Here is a 25408-nt window from a genome sequence, read left to right on the forward strand (position 1 = left end):
CTGGCGCTTTAGGTGCATGATGGAGCCTTTTAATGAAGGTCCAAAGTTAAGAACAACTTCCAAAGAGCTGCATCATTCACAATCTCATTTTTACAACACCATCAAGTAATGCAGTGGTGTGCAGAGAACCACACAAAGCTGCTACACAAGAGCAACGTGGATGAGCAGCCCTGAAGAAATGTTCAAGTGTCCTCTGCAGGAGAGCCATATCATGTAATGCAATCCATAGTAATTAGAAGTATATGCTACAATGTCTGCTGTGATGCAAGAGTGAAGTAAAAAAAAGGAAGCTATACATCTTTTAAAAAACACATAACAGACATGTGTCATAGAGCCAAAACCAATTTGTGCTCCAGTGAATTTCTCAAAGGATGTGGATGTATACACCTCCCTTTCATACAGGGTAGGGGCTTTCTCCGTCAGGGCCACCATGCGGGCACATCCACCCCTTTTGACTTGTTTGATCTTGGGCATTGTTCTTTAACATAAACTGATTATTCTTCTGAGACTCAACTGCTCCTATGAGGTGATGAGCATCAGGCGCACTGCTGCTTTAACCCAATTCCCCACAAGGTGATTTGCCTGCTGGTTGGAAAGGACTCAATCTCCCTAGGTGTGAGGATGTCTCTATTATAGTTCCAGGTGAGAGATGGTAAAGTGTTTGCTTTTTTCTGCTGCTTTTGGATTGTTTTTATTTAGTGGATCTATTTTTCTGTATGTGTTTAATGGTCAGTTGACTGTTTTGAGTGTTTTATTGACATGAATAGATGGGGGCTGTGTGCTTTGGTTTTGTGCAAGTGGAAGGAGCTAAGTGACTATGGATTTCTTGAACTATTTATGAGATCTTTATGTTGGAACTGTAATCATGTTGCATTTTATGTTTCTTGATGTCTGTATACAATTTGTTTTATGGTACTTAGTTTAAAGTATGTAAAATAATGTTACAAACATTGGTTTTGAATATGGAATTTGTACTGTGCTTATACAGAATTCTTGTTGGGATTTGTTAAAAAGAAAGAAAATTGAAGTAATCTATAAACAAACTAAATCAATGCATAAAAAATAGTACAACAAACATTGTTGTGTAAAGCGGCTTTTTGTTTGTTTTCGGTGCGGTCACAGAGACTTTTTTAATATATTTCTGTTGTAGAACACGTGGCTCCCATAGTTATAGATTGTAACTCCTGCCTCCTCACAAATACCATAATTCCACCTTATTTTAAGACCATGTCCCCAGATTGTTAATTGGATTGAAAACTTTCCCATGCAGGAGCACATTTGCAAAAAGAATTCATGACAAGCACAAAGTACAGCCAAATCAAAGCCTTCTTCCCAACAACAAAGCTCCAAGCTTCATATCACAACTGACCTGTTTGTCTGATTTCAGGGAAGATTTTTCTCAATAAAGATGTAGCATACTGAAAACAGATGGCATCATCCCCTAATCAACGTCAGTGTTGTAGTAAGAGGCTCTTTACTGACCGATCTGTATTAAAACACTATCTTGGGGGCGGGTGGGGTGGGGGGAAACCAAGGTACACTAATCCGATAGAAGGATAAAAACAAATGTGCCATCTGGTCACGTTATCTCTTGCTTTTAAAGAGGCAGTTTCCTGCTCACTAGACTAAACAATTGCACGTGATTATTAGTCAAACACATCCGAGAGGTGCCATCACAGTTTGAACTGGACTGGAGCAGTTACACTTTGGCAACTGTCTTCATTACAGGAAACATTTGCATGTCAATTCCAAATGAACAACCACATTAACAGCAGGAATACACAAAGAGCTGTGGCACTTGTGGAGGGTAACTACTTTTATTTGGCAAGAAATCAGATAGCCACTAAAGCTATTGGATACCAAACCAAGAAACACCAGGACTGATTGGATGAGAATGACCGTGAGATTGAATGCATGATTGACAAGAAAAGGAAGGCCTTTCAGATCTGGCAAAGAGATAGAAACTGTGCCACTAAAGGGGGGGGGGACTACCACCTTGTAGGCAGCATGCTGTACTTGCATACTCCATGTCTGAGGAAGCTTTAAGGAAGCATCAAGCATTTAAGACTAGCCATGTTTCCCAAGGGGGCTCTGCACATTCCTCATTTTGTTTGAAATAAAGTATTGTAACAGTCAACCTTTTGAGCCAAAACTGGCTCAACAAAGTAGGCAGCTGTCAATTTAGGCACGCAGCACTTCACAACAAGGAACCAATTAAATTCAGCGGAAGTCAGCAGAAGAAAGAACCAACAATAGCAAGAGACTCAAAGAAGATGCCTAAGCTAGCCTGCAAACAGTTATTACCTATATTTGTTTGAAATGTGATGCCACATACCCACTCTGTTTGTAGCACGCTCCTTTAAGATTTGTCAGTGTTGTGCATGCGTGGCACAAAGCCAAGAATCCAAACAACACACCATGCTACAACCAGGGAGTTTCAGATATAATCCTATAATCAAAACAGTCAGGTCTGTATCATAAAGCACACAGCCTTGGTGTGGATAGGGCTACAGAAGGATCTATTTTTAATTTAGTAGCCATATATGTTTTAACAGAAGCACCCACATATTCTGTGGAACAAATACTGTTCTAACAAGGTACAGGAAAATTCTCACCTATTTACTGTTATGTTAACCGAAATTTTTGCATCATGGGTACAAAAAAAGTGTAGATTTGCTGTTTCAAAAGTTACACAGCCAGTCCTCCTCCTGCAACCAAGCAGCAACTCCAGCCCATTCCAACCAAAGTAGATCTTAACGCTTCAAAGACACCCCATTTATAATAACCACTTTCTATAGTTACGCATCTGATACAAATTTACCACAACTCAAGTCTACTTGTCAATGAACGCAGTCTACCTCTAGGCTGTACTGAATAACTGAATGCTCCCTACAGGGGGGAAAATGGTATTTCCTTCAAAAAAAGATGGAAGAGAAACCTTCCAAGAAGACACTAGGTGTTAGTGAGAAGGCTAGTCTAGAATCCTTTCCCTCCAAATATGCTTCTTTTTTCTGTTTTAAAGACGGAGGGAATGCTTTCATACAGATAGAAATCAGTCCTGCAAGCCTTTTATTGTATAGACGCAGATAGGCCTTGTTATGGAAATGGTCAAACAAGCCTAGTTTGGGCAGGAAAAAAAGTACATCACAAGCTTGATTAGCATGTAATGAGCACACAGTTCTCCAAGTTTCTTTATCTAACAATTTTAATATTTTTCTATGCTTAGGACATAACACAGTGTAAACATTAGATGCCCATTTATGTGCCCTGCTTGCATGCTGATTTGAAACTTTGGGAATGTTGTGCAAATTTTTTCTAGGTATTTAACTACAGGAATTTCTCTTCCTCCCACTCCCATTGCACTGTCGCCATGTGGATAGATCAATACAGCTATTTCAATAGAACAGAACACACTCATCTTGTTACAGTACAAGAAAGGTTTGGTTCACTAAACACACATGATGAAAAGTTCAACCGCTGGTCATTAAAGAATGGCCAAGAGCTATGCCACTTTAACTGATTGCTTGACTCCTCTTCACCACTTGTAGTGGTGTGGTAGCGGAGGCACAAGTCTCAGATTGCAGGCTGGACTACACTACTACAGTGCAAGAAATAGCTTCTGTATAGACTCCTGTGAGCTTCATGCAAGCATTCAGAGGCTCCTGAATCTCTGGATGATATCATATTGCATTATATCATATCTAGAGTTATTGCATTATATCATATCTAGAGTTACAAATATACATGACTGCTCTGAGGCTTTGACAACATGTATAACCATGTATTATTTGTTTCTGCTTGGAATCGGTAGTTTACCTAACTCTAGGATAATTTGAAGCCTAGCAAATCTTTAACCTAAAGCTGACCCAGTAAAGATCTGGCAAACATTTATTTTCTTCTGTACAAACATTGACACATTTAATACAAATCAATCAACAATTCAGCCAACTGGTTCTCAAGCCACCACCCTTTGCTGTTTCTATTTGTAAGTTTTTAGAAACCAGTATGAGAAATGTGTGTGGCAGAAAAAACATAAGATGGAACAGAGACGGCATCCTAGAAAAGTAACTACTAGGGAACCTGAAGCAATTTATTTACTCATGCTGCTGCAACAGCATTTTTACATAAATTGATATTTTCATTTGATTTTCTGTCTGGCCTTCACCATAAGAACCCAGAGCAGGTTACAACAATAAAATATACAATTATGAAAACAAACAAAACCATTACAATTATAAAACATAAAACTGTTCTGAAAGGAGCAGAACAGTATAACATGGTTTCGACAAGATTTACGAAGGTTTATTAAAATAATCATGGAGTAGTTTTAGTTTTGCTAAGCAGGGCATAAATAAAAAGTATAGTTAAGAATCTACAAGTTGATTATATGTATGTCCATAATTTAAGAGTTCTGAAATAAGTTTTTACTAAATTGGAAGCTTCACTTACCTGAACATCAAAGTCAGGTAGGAGATGTGTGATTGCCTAGAAAAGCATCATACAGAAGGAGGTCAGAGGAAAAGAATCCAGGTGGTTTGATTTCAATTTCAAAATGCAAACGAACAGCAGCAGCAACGCATTTCATTGTGGAATTCTCCTGCTCATGGCTGGCTGGTTCTCTACACTCCCCTTTTCCAGGACACTCCATTCCATTCTCCCCCTCTTTGGTATTCCACCCCCTCCCCTCCATCAGTCATCCAGCATTCCATTACCACTGGGCATGCTCAGTCCTCATTGGACTGCTATCTGTTCGAATCCCCATGCAGCAAATGTTGTTACTCTCTCTCTATATATACATATTGCAAATCTTGAGGCTTCCCCACCCCCACAATCCTGCCGATAACATTTATCTTCTGTGTTGATGGTGCATAAGGACCAGCACTCAAGAATACAGAGATCATTATTAGTACAGTGGTACCTCGAGTTAAGTACTTAATTCATTCCAGAGGTCTGTTCTTAACCTGAAACTGTTCTTAACCTGAAGCACCACTTTAGCTTAATGGGGCCTCCTGCTGCCGCCGGAGCGATTTCTGTTCTCATCCTGAAGCAAAGTTTTTAACCCGATGTACTATTTCTGGGTTAGCGGAGTCTGTAACCTGAAGTATGTAACCTGAAGTGTCTAACCCGAGGTACCACTGTTTATGGTGGTGCTAGAAGATCAGGGATGGGGAACTGTATCTGGCTGGTGGGATGGATCCCTAATTCCCCCACTCTTCCTGTGTCAACTTTAACAGGTGGGTGTACAACCCACATGTCAGTCATTGGAAACGAGATTAAGATGTCGGACAAATGGCACCTGCCAAAATTCAAAAGGGCTCACTGTGACTGCTGATCAACCGATCAACAGTTACAGTGACCTCCTTTGAAGGTGCACTTCAAAGCGTGCCTTTTTCAAAGGGTTTTTCCCCCTATTTCAATCTGCTTCTCAAAATGGAGCTTTGATTTGGGAAGTGGCTTGAAAGTGGACAAGCTACTTTGAAGGCACACTCTTCTGCCAACTGGCGCTTGGAACATACCTTCTGAGAAGCTTGCTCCATTTGCTCTGCAGAGTGGGGGGACAGCTCCGTTTTAGGAAGCAGTTTGAATGCAAACTGTTTCAACATGGAGCAAACAAGCCCTACTGGGGAACTCCCTGTGTGCAGCTGATCCCAGGGAGGCTTCCTCTCAGCACTGATCAGCGATGACAGAAAGCTCAACTTGCAAAGGAATAACTGGAAGTTCACATTAAGTTCCTAATCATTCATTTGCATCCATGTCCGCACAGGCCCCACACCTGAAGCTGAAGGGCAGGTGGCTGTGGTTTGTGCAAAACATCCATTTGGGCCAAACTGGAACCAGTGCCAGGACTAATTAAACCCACAGGCTGCATGTTCCCTACTGCTGTTTAATTTTGTCTTAACAGAATTTCTACTTTTTAGAACTAGGGTTTGTGAAACTTGGAACTCCAAGAGAATAGTAGTATTCAGTGTAACATTAGTTATGAGCCATGGTTAGTGCACACAGTCGGAGGATTTCTGCTTTGCTCCTTCCTTGCTCCCAGTGGGGACACAACTCACAGAGGTCATAGTAACATTAAATTTGAAATTGTGTGGTCTCGTTTGCCCAAAATCTAGGGGCAACAAGTTGGGAAAGGCTGCTTTAGAGCATTATGCTTTACAGGAAAAGGACAATTGGATGATCCAGTGTGATCTTGTGCTCTCCCAATACCAACGCTACTATCACCAGTAGGGTACCTAGGCTCCCTTGCGCCCTTGGTAAGAAGTTGTACTGGTGAACCCCTGTCCCTTGTGTCATTGGCAAGGAGATGTTGGCAGTCCAGAGCAGTGGAGAAGTGGCCTGGGGAGCACATGGACTGAAACATGAGCTCCTAGTCACTCCCAGTCAACGCTCCTGGCAAGTGTGCCAACATGAAAATTCAGCTGCTAGCATTTCCAAAGCAAAGGTTAAGTCATTTGAAGTGATGCTTTATTATTCTGTTTCACTTATGTAAACCGAGTCCTTTGGTTCTCTTATTCCCAGGGAGGCATAAGAACAGAAAGTGAAGCAATTTTTAAAAGGCAGGGTAAAACAAACATTAAAAACAGGCCTACCTTATGTTATAAAATTCTTGAGCAAATAATACATTCTTTATTTGGTGGCAGAAGACATAAGATTCAGGGTCATGTGGGCTATGATGGACCTTTTTTTGGTGGCCATGCACCTAACCTCAGAAGGCAGGGGCATCTGAAGAAAAGCTTCAAAAGATAGCCTCTGCCTTAGGACAAATTCATGTGGGAGTCAGTGGTCCATCATCAACAGGTTTAGCTTACCTCTTCTCTCTCCACTAATGGTTTCACCTCCGTAATGTGAGCGTCAGGGCCGTCTGCCGACATTGTCAGTAGCTGGTACCTAAAAATGTCAAGAACAATAGTCCTGGTTACAACTAATATTTACTACATACGAAAATAGATTTCTAAAATTTTATGAAATTTCTCAAGAGTGAAAAATGTAAAGGCATACAGAACACTGCAAAGATGAAAAGTATGGCACACAGACTACATGAGGCAATGAAAATTTATCATTGTTTCTTTCATCTGGAGTTACAAGATTACACGGAAGTTCTGTATTTTAATACCCAGGAATATACTCATACTAGGAATCAATCTTACGTGGCATCTTGAACCCAGATTGCTTGAATTAACAGAAACTAGATTAAGAGAAAGTATTAGGAACACTATGGACTATTAGTTTTTTTATTAGTACACCAAAAGGAACATGCCAGTCTATTTGTTTCAAGTAAAGTGCATAAAATAATGAAGGAAACCACAGGAGGGGAAGCTGAATAATAAGTTCCTGCAGTTTTCCAGCAGGAGCTGGCTAAAGGAACAAGCCTGCAGCCTGTGTAACACACAACAAAGTTTAGACACAGTAGCTTTGGGTCAGCTACAAAGTCCTGGATGTCCTTTAAACAGGAATGCAATTTTCCAACATATGATTAAGAACTGGCTTTTAACAGTTACACTTTTTATATGGCTTCTGTTTTCTTTTGAAAAAGGATTACATATTTCTACACAATCTTAACTAAGGAGTGTTAACTTGCAAAAGAAAAATAGATTAAAGACTTGGTTGTTGATTATTTAAAGAAACTGTGAAGGATGTGCCACAAAGGGAAAGTCAGTTGCAAAAATTGGTTTAGCATCAAGTGCCACTTATAATGAGGAAAATGGCACTTTGTGTACTGTCGAACATCAAAGGCTCCCTATAAAGATTCAACCTCTAGAGGGAGTTAAGAGCACATGGACAAACTACTTCTTATCTCATAAATGCAAGTCAAAGGAATGCTTCTTCAAGTTCATCTCATGATAAAATAGGGGAGGATTTATACAATGCCATAGCCACTGATGGGTTTGTTGGAGTGAGTGAGTGAATCAGGCTTAACAGCCTATGACATGGGAAGGCTGTGTGTCTTTCTACAATGCACCGCCAGTGGAAACTGGTTCATTAGGGGAAATGGGCACTGGTTCTCACCAAGCTCAGCCAGCCCCCACCTGCCTGCCTTCTTACTTGCAACCAGTCCAGGCGGTGGATTTAGCTGTCAGTACCATCCTTTTTATTCTGTGTTGCCCTTGTAGAACTCAGCAGGTAGGAGGCTGGAGACAGAACTAAAGTTTGTTTGCTCTGGCTCCACCCAATTTTGGTCTCCCTGCCTTCTGCCATTCCAATCGTAATGGGCACCAGCCACCACTGATGCACTGCGAACAAAAAGCAAAGTTTTGCTCTCCTGAGCAAGTTGACAAGGAAATGTTACATTTCCATGGAGTCAATACGAGTACAAATGCATAGGAAGCTCAAGGTGGTTTTATTCTTAAATGGTTGGAGGTCATTCAAGGATGAATTTGAAAACTTCAGCTCCAAAGTAGGATCCCTGCCCATTAAGATATGTCAACGTCAATTAATCATTAGATCTTGTCTCTTCTAATGGATGCCACAGTGGAAAGCGTATTATTTTATCTATCCACTGCACACAGATACAGCTAGAAGAATGAGGTGCTGGGAGAAATGTAACTGTATAATTAGAATACTTGCATTAAATGTACTTTGAGAAAAATTCCTATGTTCAGCAGGCCAAAATACAAAACTTGCTTTATATCTGTAGTTATTCATGCTAGCAAATTTACAGATGGATTTTAACAAGGTTCTCTACTGGGGCCCCTCTCCACCTTTTGCTACTTTATAGGTCATAAGGTCTTCTAAATAGAATAGCCTGCTTTATGCAGTCATAATAGGTTCCCATCAACCTCAGTCTCATTAATGCAATTGTGGCCAATCTAGTTAAGGATTAAAGCTCAACACTGTCACTCTTGTTAGAATTAATGACCCTTAATTGCGTAGCAAATTCCCCTTCAAATGGATCACGTACTTATGCCAAACTGGGAAGGAGAAAACAAAGTCACCGTGCAACCTCAAAAAGCATGACTGGGCACCGTGACTCCACAGCCTGGGTCTTCCAAGAGCCAACTATGCCACTGGTGTAGTTCTCATCTCCAACTGTAGAGCCTCCTTCCTCTCATGGCTTAACAACACAGAGACAAGAGCTGAGGTTGCCATCTGTGAATATAATTCTTCCCAGCATTTGTAGGACCTTGAGCTCTGGTACTTAAGGCAGCCAACACACACCCTCACCTTCAGTCCCCAAACTCTCTCAAAGTTTCTTGCTTTCAAGCTTGTTCTCAGATGCTATATCACGTGTGTCTACGAAATTACGATTGATAGGCATATTACAATTAAAACCTGAAAGATCAGGAGTATACATTTGCCATTTTGGTTTTTGTTATGAACATTTAATAATAGTTGACTTCTAAGACCTATTATGAATTACATTTTAACCCTTTATCAATTTAGTGGCTTAGACTTAGTGAACCTAGTAGAGTTCATTTTGTAATTATGTACAGCAGAGTTTCAACAGTTGAAAGTGACCCAATCAAATCAACCTTTTTCTGGCTTATGTTTGGGTTATGCAAGTAATTTCCAAATTAAGTTATTTGTTTGTTTCCACAATGTATATAAATTAGAATTAGGAGCTATAATCTTACAAGCCACATCTTGTTTAACAGTTCATATTGGAGAGGGGATATATAGAAAAGTATTTAACGTATTGATGACGTTTTTTATGGAATGCCCTCCTTAGTGAGGTGAGCCCGTCCCCTTCATTACTGAACTTCAGTTGAAATTTAACAACATCCTGTTAACCCAAGCATATTATTCCTGTCACTGATCTATCAATCACCTTCTAAGAAACTGCCTTGGCAATGTACATTGAAGATAATCAGAAACAGCTCGAAGAACAAAAACAGCAAATACATTTAAAACGAAACTGAAACCATACAAAGTAAACATTTGTGATAAAGACCTATTTATCCAGTTGGGAAAATCTGTGGCTGATGTCTTCAATTGTTTCTGGACAGTGCAGGTGTCTGTCAAGGTAGGACAGGAATGATATTCCACAAAATGGGGGCAGCCACATTAAAGCCCTGCTGGCTGAGAGATACTGGCTGTGGCAACAGTGAACTAAAAACACTGATTTCAAATGGTTTTAAATGGGTTTATATTTGATTTTAAATTTTACCGTTTTAACATTTAGCTGTTTGCCACCCTGGGTTCCTCTGGGAGGAATAGCAGGAAACAATTTTTAATAAATATATTTTGGAACATGGTTCTTCATATTCCAGCAATTATAAGGGACAATGGGTAACCCTTACTACTTCTACTCTACTTGTTCTAGTCTCTCAACTGTATCTTTATTATACCCATATTCTACAATTTTTCCAGAGGCTGTTATCTAACTGTTCTAGACAAACAGAAACCAAATTCATTTTATTTTTTTCAAGAACTCTATACCACCCCTACACAGAAGAGTCTATGGTGACTTAGTCAAGACAGTAGTTTAAAATACAACACATACAACATCATCCACAAAATAAAATAAATCCACAACAGCAAAACAATTGTGCTAAAAGCTTGGTACTAGTAACCAGAAAATGCCTGGATGAACAAATTAGGAAGTGTCAAAAATCTGCTAATCCAGATTCACTGCCCTCACACAGAAGTTCATCTATTTATTTAGTTAGATTCATATGCCACCATTTATCAAAAGATCAACATTTTATGCACATTTTACAGAATTTCAAAATACTTCTATTAAAAACTGTATCCGAACATCTATATTTTTCCAAATGTGTGCAATCACACTGAGGGAAGGGTATGTGCATTTTGATATGCAACCATACAAATGACATTTCCTACTGAAAGCTGGACAGCTGGACAGACCATAGCTACTGCAAACAAAGATAATCTTTTGGCAAAATAAGAAAATTGCTTCCCTTCTGATTCTTATTGGCATTGTCATAATTACTTATTGAAATAGACCACGCACACAGCATTTTTCTCAGTAATTTAACATGTTTCTCCCAAAGGTGCTTATCTTTACACAGAAGTCAAATCAAATGCTCTATAAGACTCACCTTTTCCCTCCTAAAAAGTAAGGTGAAATGTGTGTGCATCTTATGGAGCGAATGCAGGCTGCACAGCTATCCCAGAAGTCAGTACAGCAAGAGGGATTGTTGCTTTCACTGCGCAGCAATCCCTCTTGCTGTCCTGGCTTCTGAGATTCAGAATATTTTTTTTCTTGTTTTCCTCCTCCAAAAACTAGGCGCGTCTTGTGGTCTGGTGCGTCTTATAGAGCGAAAAATACAGTAATTCCTTGACTCTACCACCAAAATGATTTCAGTGGAGATGAACGCTAGGTAAGTCAATGTTTTCCCCTTTTCAACATTCTAGCCCAGGGCTGCAAGAGGCAACAGAAGAAGGCAAGACTACACACTCTCTCTCTTTTTAAGATGATAGTTTTCTGCATGCAAGGGATTTTTAATAAGACACTCAAATGTGGGGAACCTTTTCTTCAAAGAGTCACTGTGTGGCATCGATATGTTAAACAGTTACAACACTTGACACGGAAAAGTATTTCATCAGAGGGCTTGAAAGAGAAGTAAATAAAATATGCAAAGGAAAAAATGCTATTTTGATATGAAAATTTATAGGGTAACTGAAAAGTTATCAACCTAACCCAAACAAAAATCAGTTCCAACTCAAATTCTCCCTAGCTTATGTGGAAAAACCAGTACCAGTGAATTCAAGAGACCTTATTCCCAAGTTTATGTAACAATAAAGCCTTAGAATCAGAACTTCAACATCTCTCATCCGCAAGAACTAATCTGTTTTCCAAATTGTAACTGGATTAATCCTTTATTATATCCCAAAGTAAAAGGCAAGTAGCTTTGCTCTATTGCCTTCTCACATTTTAAACAGAACATTTGAGAAATATTTTGTGAGGCATGTTAAAATCTTTCTCTAATTATGTATTGGAAATATGTTAGAAATATTAATACAAAGAAATCAGAAATTTTGATTTCTAACTCTGACTTCAAGAAGGGAGGGCCATCAACAGCTCAGAATCAGCTAATTTTTGCAGACTGTATAGGTGCTACTGATGCTTCATTTACCTTTGTGAAATATCTAGAGTTCTTGTATTTTTTACTTTGTCTTTTTGATTATCTGGATAGTTAGTTAGCGCTTTGTATATGTTTTCCATATTAAAATAGTCACTGTTACCAATCACTGATACAGATTGACTTGTAATACTGATGACTTGTCCCCCCCCCTTTTCTTGCAACAAAATTCCCAAGAACAATTCTTCCTCAAAGCAGACTATTTCAGTATATGTAAGCTACCTTTACCCACTATCTGCATTTTTATCCTTGCATATATTAAATTGGTTTGTGGACCGCATTAGAAACTGCACATGCACACCATGAAAAACATGTGTACATTTGTGTATGTATGGATCAATCTAAAGCAACAAAACCACCATAATCATAAGGAAATCAGCTAAGCTAAAACAGTTCAAACTGTAGTTATCTGGGACCACCACCACAAAAGTCATAATCCAGTTACCAACAGGTATCTGCTTGGAGAAATATCCTCTACCTGCAATTTTATTTTTAAAACTTTTGATTATCATACCCAAGTCTAAAAACAAGTTCTCTGTTCAATATTTTTTTAAAAAACAACTATGCCCAAGAATTCCCTAACCTGAAAACTCACATACCACACTGCTAACTTTGCTTTGCCAGAGTAAATACCTTTACTATCTCCAAGAACCTTGAACTTCGTCACAGTTCTTGTGAGCCAACCCCCTTCACCTCTTCCCTTTCAGTTTATTGTTCAACTATGCTCTTTGGGACTTTGTTACTGCTAATATCAGGGGACATCTTATTTTACTTTGGTTTGTGCTTGCCTTCACTACTTTCTACATTGTTACTGGCCAGAATTCTTAGAAATACAGTCATACCTCGTGTTGCGTTAGGTTCATCTTGCATCTTTTTGGCTTGCGAACACGGCAAACCCGGAAGTGTATATTTCTGGGTTTTGCCATGCGCCCAAGTGCAGAAGCATTCTGCACACTTGCGCAGAAGTGCCGCTCTAGTTGCAACTTTTCAGGGTGCGAACAGCACCCAGAATGGATTGTGTCCACAACTAGAGGTACCATCGTATTTCTTTAGGTTGCTTGCAAGGGACCATCCACCCACCCAAAGAGTTGCTTTTTCTGCTTTTCAGCATCCCAGGGAGTACAGTGGTACCTTGGGTTACATACGCTTCAAGTTACATACGCTTCAGGTTACAGACTCCGCTAACCCAGAAATATTACCTCGGGTTAAGAACTTTGCTTCAGGATGAGAACAGAAATCGTGCTCCGGCAGCGCAGCGGCAGCAGGAGGCCCCATTAGCTAAAGTGGTGCTTCAGGTTAAGAACAGTTTCAGGTTAAGAACGGACCTCTGGAACGAATTAAGTACTTAACCCGAGGTACCACTGTATTATTTCCATCCCCAAAGGTAGTAGTCCTAATGAAAGAAAGAAGAAGGGCTAGGTTTTTTTAAAAGAGAGTTGAATATGGTTTGAAAACAAAATTGCTGCTTGAAATGTGTACACATCCACTTTCACCTCTGAAAGAATAAAAACCATCTCTGAGCAGAGGCACACCGTGAGAAGCAAAATATCTCAAATCACTTTCATCTCTTTAAAAAATATGTCTCCAAATAAATTTCTACCCAACAAGTTATAAAACTATTTTTCCCAGTACTGCAATTATTTCAAGGTTGTACATCATTGGTTGCTGTTTTTTAAAAAAATACACTGAGGGAAAAGAAAGAAAACAGAGCATAAAAACAAGCAAATGTACATCCATAAAGACAAGAAATAATTGACCTATACAGTTGAAAAGTATGCCAAATCTATAGAATCACATAAGAAGGTAAACCCAGTCTCTTTTTCTTGATGAATATTCCAGTGAACAAAAAAACCCATGCCATTTCTGCAAGAAGTCACTCTTGTTCCCATATCAATTTCTATGTTCATTCATCTACCCACCTTTCACTACCTATATCTATAACTTTCACCAATTAATTTGATAGCTCTAAGAGGATTAGACTAATTTATGGAGGATAAGACTAGCAATGAATACAATTCATGGTCACTATATGCTACCTCTAGGATCAAACACAGAATGTTTCTAAGTACCAGTTGCTGGGGAACAGCACAATAATGTTATTGCCCTCATGTCCTGTCCCTGAGCTTCCCCTTAGACATCTGGTTGTGGGTAAACAAGATAGGCCTTTTGTCTGATTCACCATTTGGTCTCAATGGTCATATCTATCATTTTAAGTGTATCAGCTGCTTCTCAATAGCTGGCGGGAACAAGTTTTGTTACGACCAACATATTCTCTGGCAACAGTTTAGGCCTTCTATAATGAACACCTTCAAGGTATCTAAGAACTAAGGTGATTTAACTCGGTTTCCCTTTGCTTTGTGAGCTATCCCTTCAAGAATAATTGCAAAAATATCTGAAAGCTTTTTAGGTTTCCTCCATCTTACAAGCAAGCAAGCAAGCAATTAATAATAATAATAATAATAATAATAATAATAATAATAATAATAATAATATTTCTGCCACTCATTATTTCTGCCTATTAGAGACCTATTATTTCTGCCACTCATTATTTCTGCCACTACGGGCGGCTTCCAACAAAAGAGTAAAAATACATTAAAACATCAGTCATTAAAAACTTCTCTAAACAGGGCTGCCTTCAGATGTCTTCTAAATGTCAGACAGTTGTTTATTTCTTTGACACCTGATGGGAGGGCGTTCGACAGGGCGGGTGCCACTACTGAGAAGGCCCTCTGTCTGGTTCCCTGTAACTTTGCTTCTCGCAGTGGGGGAACCACCAGAAGGCCCTCGGTATTGGACTTCAGTGTCCGGGCTGAACGAAGGGGGTGGAGATGCTTCTTCGGGTATAAGCAAATAAAGTTCAAGTATTAAAATTCAATTTAATCCCTGTGACCTGGAAAATAATGTGCTCAGCTTGATTCCAACAAGCCTCAGTTTGCAGGCACAGCTAAACCTGGCAGAAATATGCATGACAAACACTATACATCCAACGTGTGAAAGCATTAACCACAGCCCCCCAAAAATCCAGTTCAGTCTTCACATTATCATATGCCTTCTATAATTTATTTTATACTGCACTTCATTCAAGTGAGCCTAGGCTAAACAAAGTTTTCAAGGAACAACTGTGCTTGTGCTTCCTACCTTAGCTTTAAATTCTGTAGTCACAAATTAGTGGAAGAACTGCTGTAGAAATGCTGGCTTAAAGAAACTCAGGGAGTGTAACTTAGATGTTGAACAACACTCTCCCTGTATCCAATACCCTTCCAAGCTGCCAAAAAACAAATCACATTTCTTTCTCCATGTCTACCAAGTGATGTGGAGCAGGGGAACCCATGCTATCATATCCCACCACACATTTCATTAGATTATGTCATGGAGGAGCAGAAAGAAAGCCAGACATGAGTGGCAGAAATGCACTGTTTTTGGTGGCAGTCATGTGGCTTTTCGTAACTTCTCATTTCACCCTCCAAAATATGCAAGTCCAACTGGAGTTAACTGGGGGGAAAATCCAGCTGAAGAAAGCAAGGCTATTGAGACATCTTCTTGCCCCTAATTTATATACAGTGGTACCTCGCAAGACGAATGCCTCGCAAGACAAAAAACTCACTAGACGAAAGCATTTTTTGTTTTTTGAGCTGCTTCGCAAGACGATTTTCGCTATGGGCTTGCTTCGCAAGACGGAAACGTCTTGCAAGTTTGTTTCCTTTTTCTTAACACCGTTAATACAGTTGCGACTTGACTTCGAGGGGCAACTCATAGAACGCGGTGTGGTTGCCTTTTTTGAGGTTTTTAAAGACTTTGGTGATTTTTGAAGCTTTTCCAAAACTTTCCCGACACCATACTTCGCAAGACAAAAAAAATCGCAAGGCGACAAAACTCGTGGAACGAATTAATTTCGTCTTGCGAGGCACCACTGTATTTAGATTTATTGTCAGGGGATGATTAGCTGCTTGTGCTTAAAATAGTGCCCCTTCAGAGTTTGTGCGGCCCCACAAACCTCTGTGTGTGACAGAGCTCCTCAGACATGTCTGCTCTAGTCACTAGTAGGGTCTGACAGTGGCTGTCTGCGGAAGCGCTTCCAGCAAAGAAGTTCCTTAACGGAAACGCGTCTCCTGGACTCACGACGTGGCAGCTTCCGGCGCAGCATGGGTCTCCCTGCAGCTGCTTCTGACACCTCCCCGCTATTTTCGCTCGAAGTGTCTCTCACCCCTTTCTCTCCCCTGCTGCTTCCTGCCTGGGCTGCTGCGTCTCTCTCAGCATTACTGAGATCCTCCTCCAGAGACCCGGCGCTCCCCCTGCTGGTCCCTGCTTTGGCTGTTGACTCTCTCCCAGTCTCTGGGAGCCTTACCACTTCCCTTTCCTCCGATGTCAGTTCCCTGACATCCACCTCCCCTCCAGGGCCCCCCTCTCCCCCGCCCCTACTTTCTCCTCTGGGCGGTGAGGAGCTGAAACCCCTAAAAGAATCCTCTTCATCTTCAGACGTCTCGAACAATTCCCTCCATCGGTCTTCGTTCCGACTCGCTGAATCCTCTTCCACCTCGGAATCAGCGAACCCCTCCAACTCTTCTTCGTCGTCGGTGGTGGCGAAGTATTCCCTCCGGAACCTCGCCACTGGCTGGGGTTTTCTAGGGAATCTCTGATGAAAAGTTTCAATCAAAACCTCGTCATCTACCTCCTCTGCCTTGACCCAGGTGTTTTCCGACTCCGGCTCCCCTTCCCACATTACCAAATACTCAACTTGCTCTCCCCTCCACCTGGAATCAAGAATCTCCGCTACATGGTAGCTGTGTTCTTTTTCTTCCATAGCTGGTCCCCTATTGACCCTCCCCTCTCTGTCCCCTATATACGGTGACAGCAATGATCTGTGGAACACTGGGTGCAACTTCATGTGGTTCGGTAACCGGAGTCTGAAAGCCACTGGGTTGACCTGTTGCGTGACTTCAAATGGGCCCAGTCTTTTAGGTCTTAACTTCTTACAACCTCCTTTAAATGGTAACCCTTGGGTGGACAGCCACACCTGGTCCCCCACCCTAATGCTTTCCCCTTCCCTTCTGGTTTTGTCTGCCTGCCTCTTATATTCCTCCTTCGCCCTGTTTAAATTAAGCTGGAGCTGGCGATGGATCGCTTCCATTTCTTCAACGAACTGTTCTGCGGCAGGAACGCTCCAGTTCTCCCCCTCCCCCCCTGGGAAGGCTCGGGGATGACACCCGTGATTGGCCAAAAAAGGGCTCATCCCCGTGGACACGTTCTCTGCATTGTTATAGGCAAATTCTGCCAACGCCAGCTTCTCCACCCAATCATTCTCTCTGTCATTCACATAACACCTCAAATATTGCTGGAGGACACCATTAGCTCTTTCCGCCTGCCCATTGGTTTCTGGATGACGGGCAGTGGAAAAATTCACCTCTACATGCAATAAGCTCATGAGCTTCCTCCAGAACCTGGAAGTAAATTGTTTCCCTCGGTCCGAAACCACCCTCAAGGGGGCACCATGCAACCTAAACACATTTTCCACAAACAATTTAGCGGTTTCTTCTGCTGTGACCGCATGTGAGCAGGCTATAAAGTGGGCCATCTTGGTTAACAGGTCTACCACAACCATAATGGCTGTCTTCCCTTTGGACCTGGGCAGATCAGTCATGAAATCTATTGCCACTGCCTCCCATGGTCTTTCCGGCGTGGGTAGTGGTTCTAATAAACCTGCCGGTGCCCGCCTCTCCCCCTTGGCTCGTTGACATCGGTCACACCCTCTCACATATTCACGCACATCTTCCCTGACCTTGGGCCACCAGAATTCCCTGGTAACCAGCCACATGGTTTTGTGTTGCCCAAAATGCCCTGCTGTGGGGCTATCGTGCAGTTGCTTGAGTACCTTTTCCCTCAATTCCCCTTCAGGTATGTATAACGCTCCCTTGTAGTACAACGCCCCGTTTCTCTCCTCAAAACCCCCGGGTTTGTCTCCCTCCCTCCTGAGACCCCTGAGTTTGTCCTGGGCGTATTCATCCTGCACCGTTCCCTCTACCAGTTCCCTTTGCCCCACCAAAGCCGCCCCACACACCCAGCGGTCCTCGGGAATAACATAGGTCTCTTCGGGTGCACCCTCTCCCTCCAAATATTCAGGTTTGCGTGAGAGAGCGTCCGCCCTAACGTTCTCCGGGCCTGGTACGTAACAAATCTCAAAGTTAAATTTGGAGAACTCCTGGGCCCATCTCAACTGCCTTTGGTTGAGCACTCGCGCAGTTCTCCAATACTCTAGATTCTTATGGTCCGTGCACACTTGCACCTTCTGTTGTGCACCAATTAGTAGATGCCTCCATCTCCGGAAGGCCTCATAAATCGCAAGAAGTTCCCGGTCGTGCACCGTGTAGTTTCTCTCAGATTTGTTCAGCTTTCGCGAAAAGAAGGCACACGGTCGCCACTCTGACCCCTCCTTCCCCGGCTGCAGAAGAAGCACCGCCCCTATGGCTCTGTCCGAAGCGTCTGTTTCGACCCTCAGCTTTTTTTGTAAATCCACATGTAGAAGTTGTTCGTCAGAGGCGAAGGCCCTTTTCAGTTCCTCAAACGCTCGCTCCGCCTCCCCCGTCCAAACAAACTTCTTTTTGCTGCTGAGACAGTCCGTGATGGGCGCCGTCAGGTGGGCGAAGTTTCGGATGAACTTACGATAAAAGTTTCCAAACCCTAGGAACCTCTGCACATCCTTCTTGGTCTTGGGTGTTTTCCATTCCAGCACCGCTTGAACCTTGCCGGGGTCCATGGCCAACCCCTTGTCTGACAAGCGGTACCCCAGGAATTCCACCTCCTTGGTATGAAACTGACACTTTTCCAGCTTCACCCACAGTCTGTTGGCTTGCAGCCTGCTCAACACTTCTCTGACGTCTCTCACATGTTGCTCCTCATTCTCCGAATACACCAACACGTCATCTAAGAAGGCCACGCAATTCTTGTAGAGCAAAGGCCCCAGTACATGGTTCATAAAGGCTTGAAAACACGCGGAGCCTGTTTGTAATCCAAAAGGCATAACGAGGTATTCAAATGCCCCCAAAGGGGTGAACATGGTGGTCTTCCATTCATCCCCTTTCCTTATACGTATCAGGTTGTACGCCCCCCTTAGGTCCAGCTTTGTAAAAATCTTTCCTTTTCGCACCCTGGTCAAAATATCATCAATCCTGGGCATAGGAAAAGCCGCCGGCTCTGTCACTGCATTTAGGGCCCGAAAGTCACATACCAGCCTCGGCTTGTCCGTGTTTTTTTTATCCACAAAAAACACTGGGCTACCCCCCGCTGCCTTGGACTCTCTGATGAAGCCTCTCTTCAGGTTCTTGTCAATGAACGCTCTCAACTCCTGCATCTCCCTGTCTGACATGGCATACAACTTGCCTACAGGAAGCTGTGCTCCAGGGAGTAAATTGATCTGGCAATCAAAGGGCCTATGCGGGGGTAGTTGGTCCGCTTCCTTCTCGCTGAACACGTCGCTGAGATCAGCATACTGTGGTGGCACCTTCCCCTTCTCCATCACTTCCGTCCCTGCTAGGGTGGCTTGGGCCCCTGCTGACCCCTTTTCCGCCCTGCAGTGTTCTAAGCAGTGTGCGGAACCGAAGGAAACCACTCTTTGATGCCAGCCCACCAGCGGATCATGTAGGGCTAGCCAGCTCATTCCCAAAATAATGGGAGCGCCTCCCAAGGTGGCCACATTAAACGCTATCAGTTCTGTGTGCCTTGCCACCCTCATTATCATTGGGACGGTCTGCAAGCTGACGCCTCCTCCCAACAGTTCCCTGCCATCAATCGTGGTCACCTGCAGGGGGTTGCTTAAAGGGATAGTCTGTATCTGGTGTTCAGCAGCAAACTCCTTGCTCATGAAATTGCAGGAGCTGCCTGAGTCCAACAGCGCCTTTATTTTTAGGGGGTGTCCATTTTGCAGCTCTAGCGACACTTCAATCACTAGAGCAGGTCGAGGAGCTTCTGGCACTGGCACTTGGGAAAGGGGCACTTTCACTGCTCTTTGGCCTGGCTGCAGTGCCCTGCTGGCAACCAGGCGTTGGCTTTTACCTGCTCCGTTTCTCCCTGCTCTTCCCCCTCAACAGCTCCCACCATCCCTTGCCATTCCTTCCTCTGGGGGCAGACTCTGGCAAAGTGGCCTGGCTGTTGGCAGAGATAGCATTTCCGGGCTCCCTTTCCCTCCTTCTTCGCCCCCTCACTGGGCTTTGAAACTGCGCGCGCGCGGGCTGTTCCGATTTCCATCGGCTCTGCCGGCGGGAAAGCTGGCTCAGGAATGTCTGGAATGCGTAACTCCTTCCAACGTTCCCCTCTCCCTTCCCGCCTCTCCAAGGCTCTTGCCTCCTGGCGCGCTCCAATGGTCAGCGCAGATTTGGTCAGCTGATCCATAGACACCGCCCTGGGGCTCCTGGCCAGCTCGTCCTTCACAGCTGAAGAAAGACCTTCTTCAAATAGCATCTGAATTGGTGCTGCCGCTAAATCCCACCCCAATCTGTGAATCAGCATGGTAAATTCAGTCCAGTACTCACGGACAGATCGGCTTCCCTGCTTGCAAGCCATTAGCTGTCTGCGCACCAACCCTTCCTCAATATCGCTGGAAAACATGATATCCATTGCACGAAAGAATTTCATAGTGTCCTTTAGGATATCGTTGTGCGTTGCCATCAGGGGTCGAACCCAGTCCCGCGCCCCCTTCTCAAGATGCCCAATTACGAAAGCAACTCGCGATTCCTCATCAGGGAACTCATCAAACTGCACATTCAGGGCATATTGCATCTCAGTCCTAAAGGCATGGTAATCCTTGGGGTCCCCCCCAAACTTCTGCACCAATCCTGGTACCTTTCTGGGGAACTGAGTGGTTCTCCCCTTTTTGTCAGCATCCTGAGCCCTTCTCTCCTCGAGCCTCGCCGTCTGCAGCGCAAGTTGGACTTCCAGAGCTTGATACCTTTCTTCCAAGCTTGGACCAGCTCCAACCCCTGCGTCTCCGGTTCCGACTGGGTTGCTCATGATGCTTTCTCCTGCACAGGCAGCGTACAGAGACTGTCAGACTGCTGTCAGGGGATGATTAGCTGCTTGTGCTTAAAATAGTGCCCCTTCAGAGTTTGTGCGGCCCCACAAACCTCTGTGTGTGACAGAGCTCCTCAGACATGTCTGCTCTAGTCACTAGTAGGGTCTGACAGTGGCTGTCTGCGGAAGCGCTTCCAGCAAAGAAGTTCCTTAACGGAAACGCGTCTCCTGGACTCACGACGTGGCAGCTTCCGGCGCAGCATGGGTCTCCCTGCAGCTGCTTCTGACACCTCCCCGCTATTTTCGCTCGAAGTGTCTCTCACCCCTTTCTCTCCCCTGCTGCTTCCTGCCTGGGCTGCTGCGTCTCTCTCAGCATTACTGAGATCCTCCTCCAGAGACCCGGCGCTCCCCCTGCTGGTCCCTGCTTTGGCTGTTGACTCTCTCCCAGTCTCTGGGAGCCTTACCACTTCCCTTTCCTCCGATGTCAGTTCCCTGACATTTATATATTGATTTTCTGCCTGAATAAGTAAATTTCCAACAAACCAAAAGTTAACATACTAAGCACTTCTTAGCTTATGCAAACCTTTCCAGAAAATGCTACTTGTTATCCTACTTGTTTATTAAACAATGAACCCATCCTGGCAGTTATCAAGATCCATTTTACACCTTTAGCATGATAGCAACTGTGCAAAACAGTGTGCTTCTCAACTGGTCAATGCTTCCGCATGGAGCTGGCCAGCTCTGAAATGTTCAGGAATCATCTTGTGTGACAAACATTCTGAAATAATCCAGGGGAATACACTTGGCAGTCTGAATGTTTTCTCTCCAATTCAACCATTTTAGAAGATTTGCATTTGCCTGCTGAAACATCAAAATCCTCTTAGCAGCAATATTACATCAGGAGTTTACTTTATCTATTACAAGCCCAGCCCTATCACTCCTCTTCTCAATACCCCATTTTTGTAAACATGACCTAGATGTACACAGCAGCATTTAGCATACCTAAACTTAGCCAGTCCACCAAACAATTCATCCTATTACAAACTGTGACAGAAGCGCAAGTGGAAGAATGATTGACAGTAGGGGAGTGGGGTGGAATATTGGACAGTTAGAGCAAACAACTGATAAGGAATGTTGCTTGGAAAATGGCAGAGTTGTAGTTGCAAAGGAAAGAGAGGGAAAGGGGGGATGAAACGGGAATTATAATGAAATCATATGTAAGAGTTGGAATAGCAATTATGAAAGGTCAGTAAATCAGAACTCAAGACTTCTGAATAAAATGACCACTTCTGAACATTATGTTCCTAAGTAAATATAAGCTAATGTTTTAATTGTACTGTATTGTGTTGTGTTCTGGTAGGATTTTGTAATAAATTTATCTCACCCATGTGTCTTGTACAGATGTACTTGAGTAAGAATATAAATGGAGAATCTCACTGCTCTCTACAAGTCAGAAGGTAGTGCCAGCTGGCTGGACTCAGCATAGCTGCAGAGAGACTAACCTTGGTAACCAGTGCGAGACAAGCGCTTCTTATGGGGGGTCCCAGAAATGTCACAATACGCTTATCGGCAAGTTTGGCTTACTGCACGCAATATATAAATATGCTAAGATTAAGGCTGCTAGACAGTAATAATTTATATGTTAATGAGGTCTGGCCACAATGGCCTTTCACATCTCCAAGGTCAGCGACAGAAAGCACTTTTCTTCTCTAGAAACTAGACTGCATTGCGCTTTGATAGCAAAGGTTCTAACCTCAAACACGTATATCCCAGAATTGGAGTCTATGCTAATCATGACCACTGCGCTTCACAATTGCTGTTTATGACATCTACAGTGGCAGAAATACCACATTATGACACCTCAGCATGGCGGGTAAGCCAGTAATACTGTAGCTATGGGCCAGAGATTGAGAAGAAAAGACTTGCCCAATGAGTTTGTAACTGGTTTCAATTTTGCTTCTGGGACTCTTAAATTTATTATCACCATCCAAAGAATTTATATAAAGTTAAACTCCATTTAGGAGCAAATCTACTGCTAGCTGAGCCAGCCCAAGCCTAGCAGAGGGAGAACAAGACTTTAAAATATAGTTTGACTTGCATTACCCTTTTTGATGGTGCATATTCTGCCAGTTTGCCAAGACAAGTGAACAGAACTAGGATCCACTTTAAGTTCCCTCTGCCAGGTCCTGTCCTCACCATGTCTGCTTTTGAAGATTTACACAAGTATCAGTTCAGACAGCTTCAACACCCCTGGCTAAGTTGCTCTGGTGTATCTTCAGCTGAGCCACAGCTGGGGACTCAGCCAGAAAGGTGCTACATCCTAACTTGCTCATCCTGGTGGATCTTTAGGACTGCCCCCAACAAGTTCCAATAAAAGGTTCTTGCTTGTCTCCTTTAATCAGCCCCAATCAGTTTCAGATAAAACTATGAACATTGTGCAAAACACTGCAGCTGTCAGTTCTGCTAACATGCTGCTGCTATAAGATTTGCAAGCACAAAAGCTTGCAAAATAAAAGCACCTACTCTTTTTTTCTATAAATTATGATTAGACATAGCTCAAGAACTACCTTTGTAGATTAGACAATGGTCCATTTAGTACAACATTCCATGTCTAACAACTGCTGGTCACAAGCATGGCATTCAAAAGAAATATATTTTCTTGTCAATTAGCAATTCTGTATTTATGTTTTGCTTTTCTAGTCAAGACAGATCTCCCAAGTGGCTAATTAAAAACAATCCATTAAAAGGACCTTTCACCTTGACGCAGCCTCTCCTAACCTGGCACCCTCTAGATGTTTTTATCTACAACTCCATCAGGCTCGGCCAACATAGCTGATGGTCAGGGCTGATGGGAGCTGTAGTCCAAAATATCTGGATGACATCTGTCAGGGAAGGCTGCTGTCCTAGCGCTGAAAAATGTCAATGGTATCTCTAGGCATTTTCTTTCACTGTGAATACTTGTGGAATCCTAATACTTTTTCAGTTTCAACAGCACATCAAGGGGAAAAAAGCTGTCTAAAAATGCTCTATAAAAATCTTGACTTTCAGGAGACCTCTCAACTTTCTACTTGCTTTTCTAACTACAAAATGACATTATTTACTCTTTTCTTCAATCTCACTACATCATCTCTTTGTAACTGTGGCTCAGCCCTAACTTTACTGTAATGCAACTTTCTTTTTTGTCCAAAATCCTTCACAGCATCTCACTTTCTCATAATCCTATAGCTTAGTTTGTAATTCACCACCTTTGACTCAAACCCTTTAACCATTTTAACTAAAAAGATTATCTTCCCTCATTTCTTATTTTTCTCCCTGCATTTTCTGCTGTTTTCCTCATTTTGTTTTAACTTTTCTTCTGACACACTTCTCATAATTTCCCCTTTCCTTTACCTTTATTTTCTCCTGCAAACATTCATTTGAAAATATAGCCCAAACATCTTCAGCAGCAAATCCTCAATAATTAGAAGCTCTGCGTTGAATCCAGAGCTAGGCTGTTCCCAAATGCCGCATTTATTGATCAGTAATCCCAATCTGTTTGCACAAAGTTTGTGGTAAGGTTATACAACACCTGTTGTTTATTCACCATTCATTCTGGTTTGTTTGTGGTGAGGTCACATGATGTCACATGCAGCAATTGTTACCTCACAGTTATCAGTGCATTTCCCTATCAATTTCCTTACTGCAAAAGTCTATACCTGAAAAATAACATGTCTGGAAGTGGCTTAAGTCATACTTTAAGAAGACCCACTGAAATCAGTGGGACTTATGTTAGCCATATCTAAGTTCTGTTGAGTTCACTTTGTCTGAATTCAACCCTATACTCCTGCAATGTAATGGTTCCAGCTTCCCCAAACCATTTTGATATTGTAATTTATTTTACCTGCTGAATAGTCTAGGTTTATCTGCTATAGTTATGTTAAGTAAAACTACATAACTGATCATGAACCAAACTGGAGAAATAAATTTTTAAAAGATTCAGTTATTAGTACATTGTGCCTAAATAACTGCTTATGCCAATGAGATGCCCACAAAATGAATAATAATACTGATTAAGCATTAATACACTGAATGGGTCCATAACAGCCAAGTTAGAAACTGCTTAGAGGTTTTCTTACAACCAAGCAGTATATAAATTGCTAAATAAATAAACAAATTGTTAAATAAATCAATCAGTCAGCAGTCATAAAAATCTACATCAATAGTAGTGGTAAATTCTGCAGTAGTAAGGTCAATAGTGCAGTCAATAGTAACAATAAATTCAATTGCAGAAAAAAATATTATTGTTGATTAGTAGTCATAACACTGAAAATAATAGTTTGTTATAATAAATTTAACAGATATAGTAATTATCAGTGAGTTCAACA

At 42.3% G+C, this 25408-nt stretch overlaps 1 protein-coding gene across 8 annotated transcripts in view; it reads right to left on the reverse strand.

The window, feature by feature from the left end:
- Positions 1-25408, reverse strand: part of NDRG1 (N-myc downstream regulated 1) — an 85754-nt gene that overhangs the window by 17717 nt on the left and 42629 nt on the right. For 6 of the 8 annotated variants that reach the window (XM_082235785.1, XM_082235787.1, XM_082235786.1 and 3 more), the window contains exons 2-3: positions 6810-6888; positions 4450-4485 (exon numbers count right to left, since the gene is read on the reverse strand). In XM_082235785.1, the coding sequence (XP_082091911.1) occupies positions 4450-4485; positions 6810-6888 (115 nt within the window). Of the gene's footprint in view, positions 1-4449; positions 4486-6809; positions 6889-22546; positions 22737-24434; positions 24607-25408 lie in introns of those variants that run through there. The other 2 variants (XM_082235788.1, XM_082235789.1) reach the window with 2 other exon arrangements.

The sequence above is a fragment of the Podarcis vaucheri genome (assembly GCF_965113315.1).
Source record: "Podarcis vaucheri genome assembly, chromosome: 8".
In the NCBI taxonomy this organism is placed as follows: Eukaryota; Metazoa; Chordata; class Lepidosauria; order Squamata; family Lacertidae; genus Podarcis; species Podarcis vaucheri.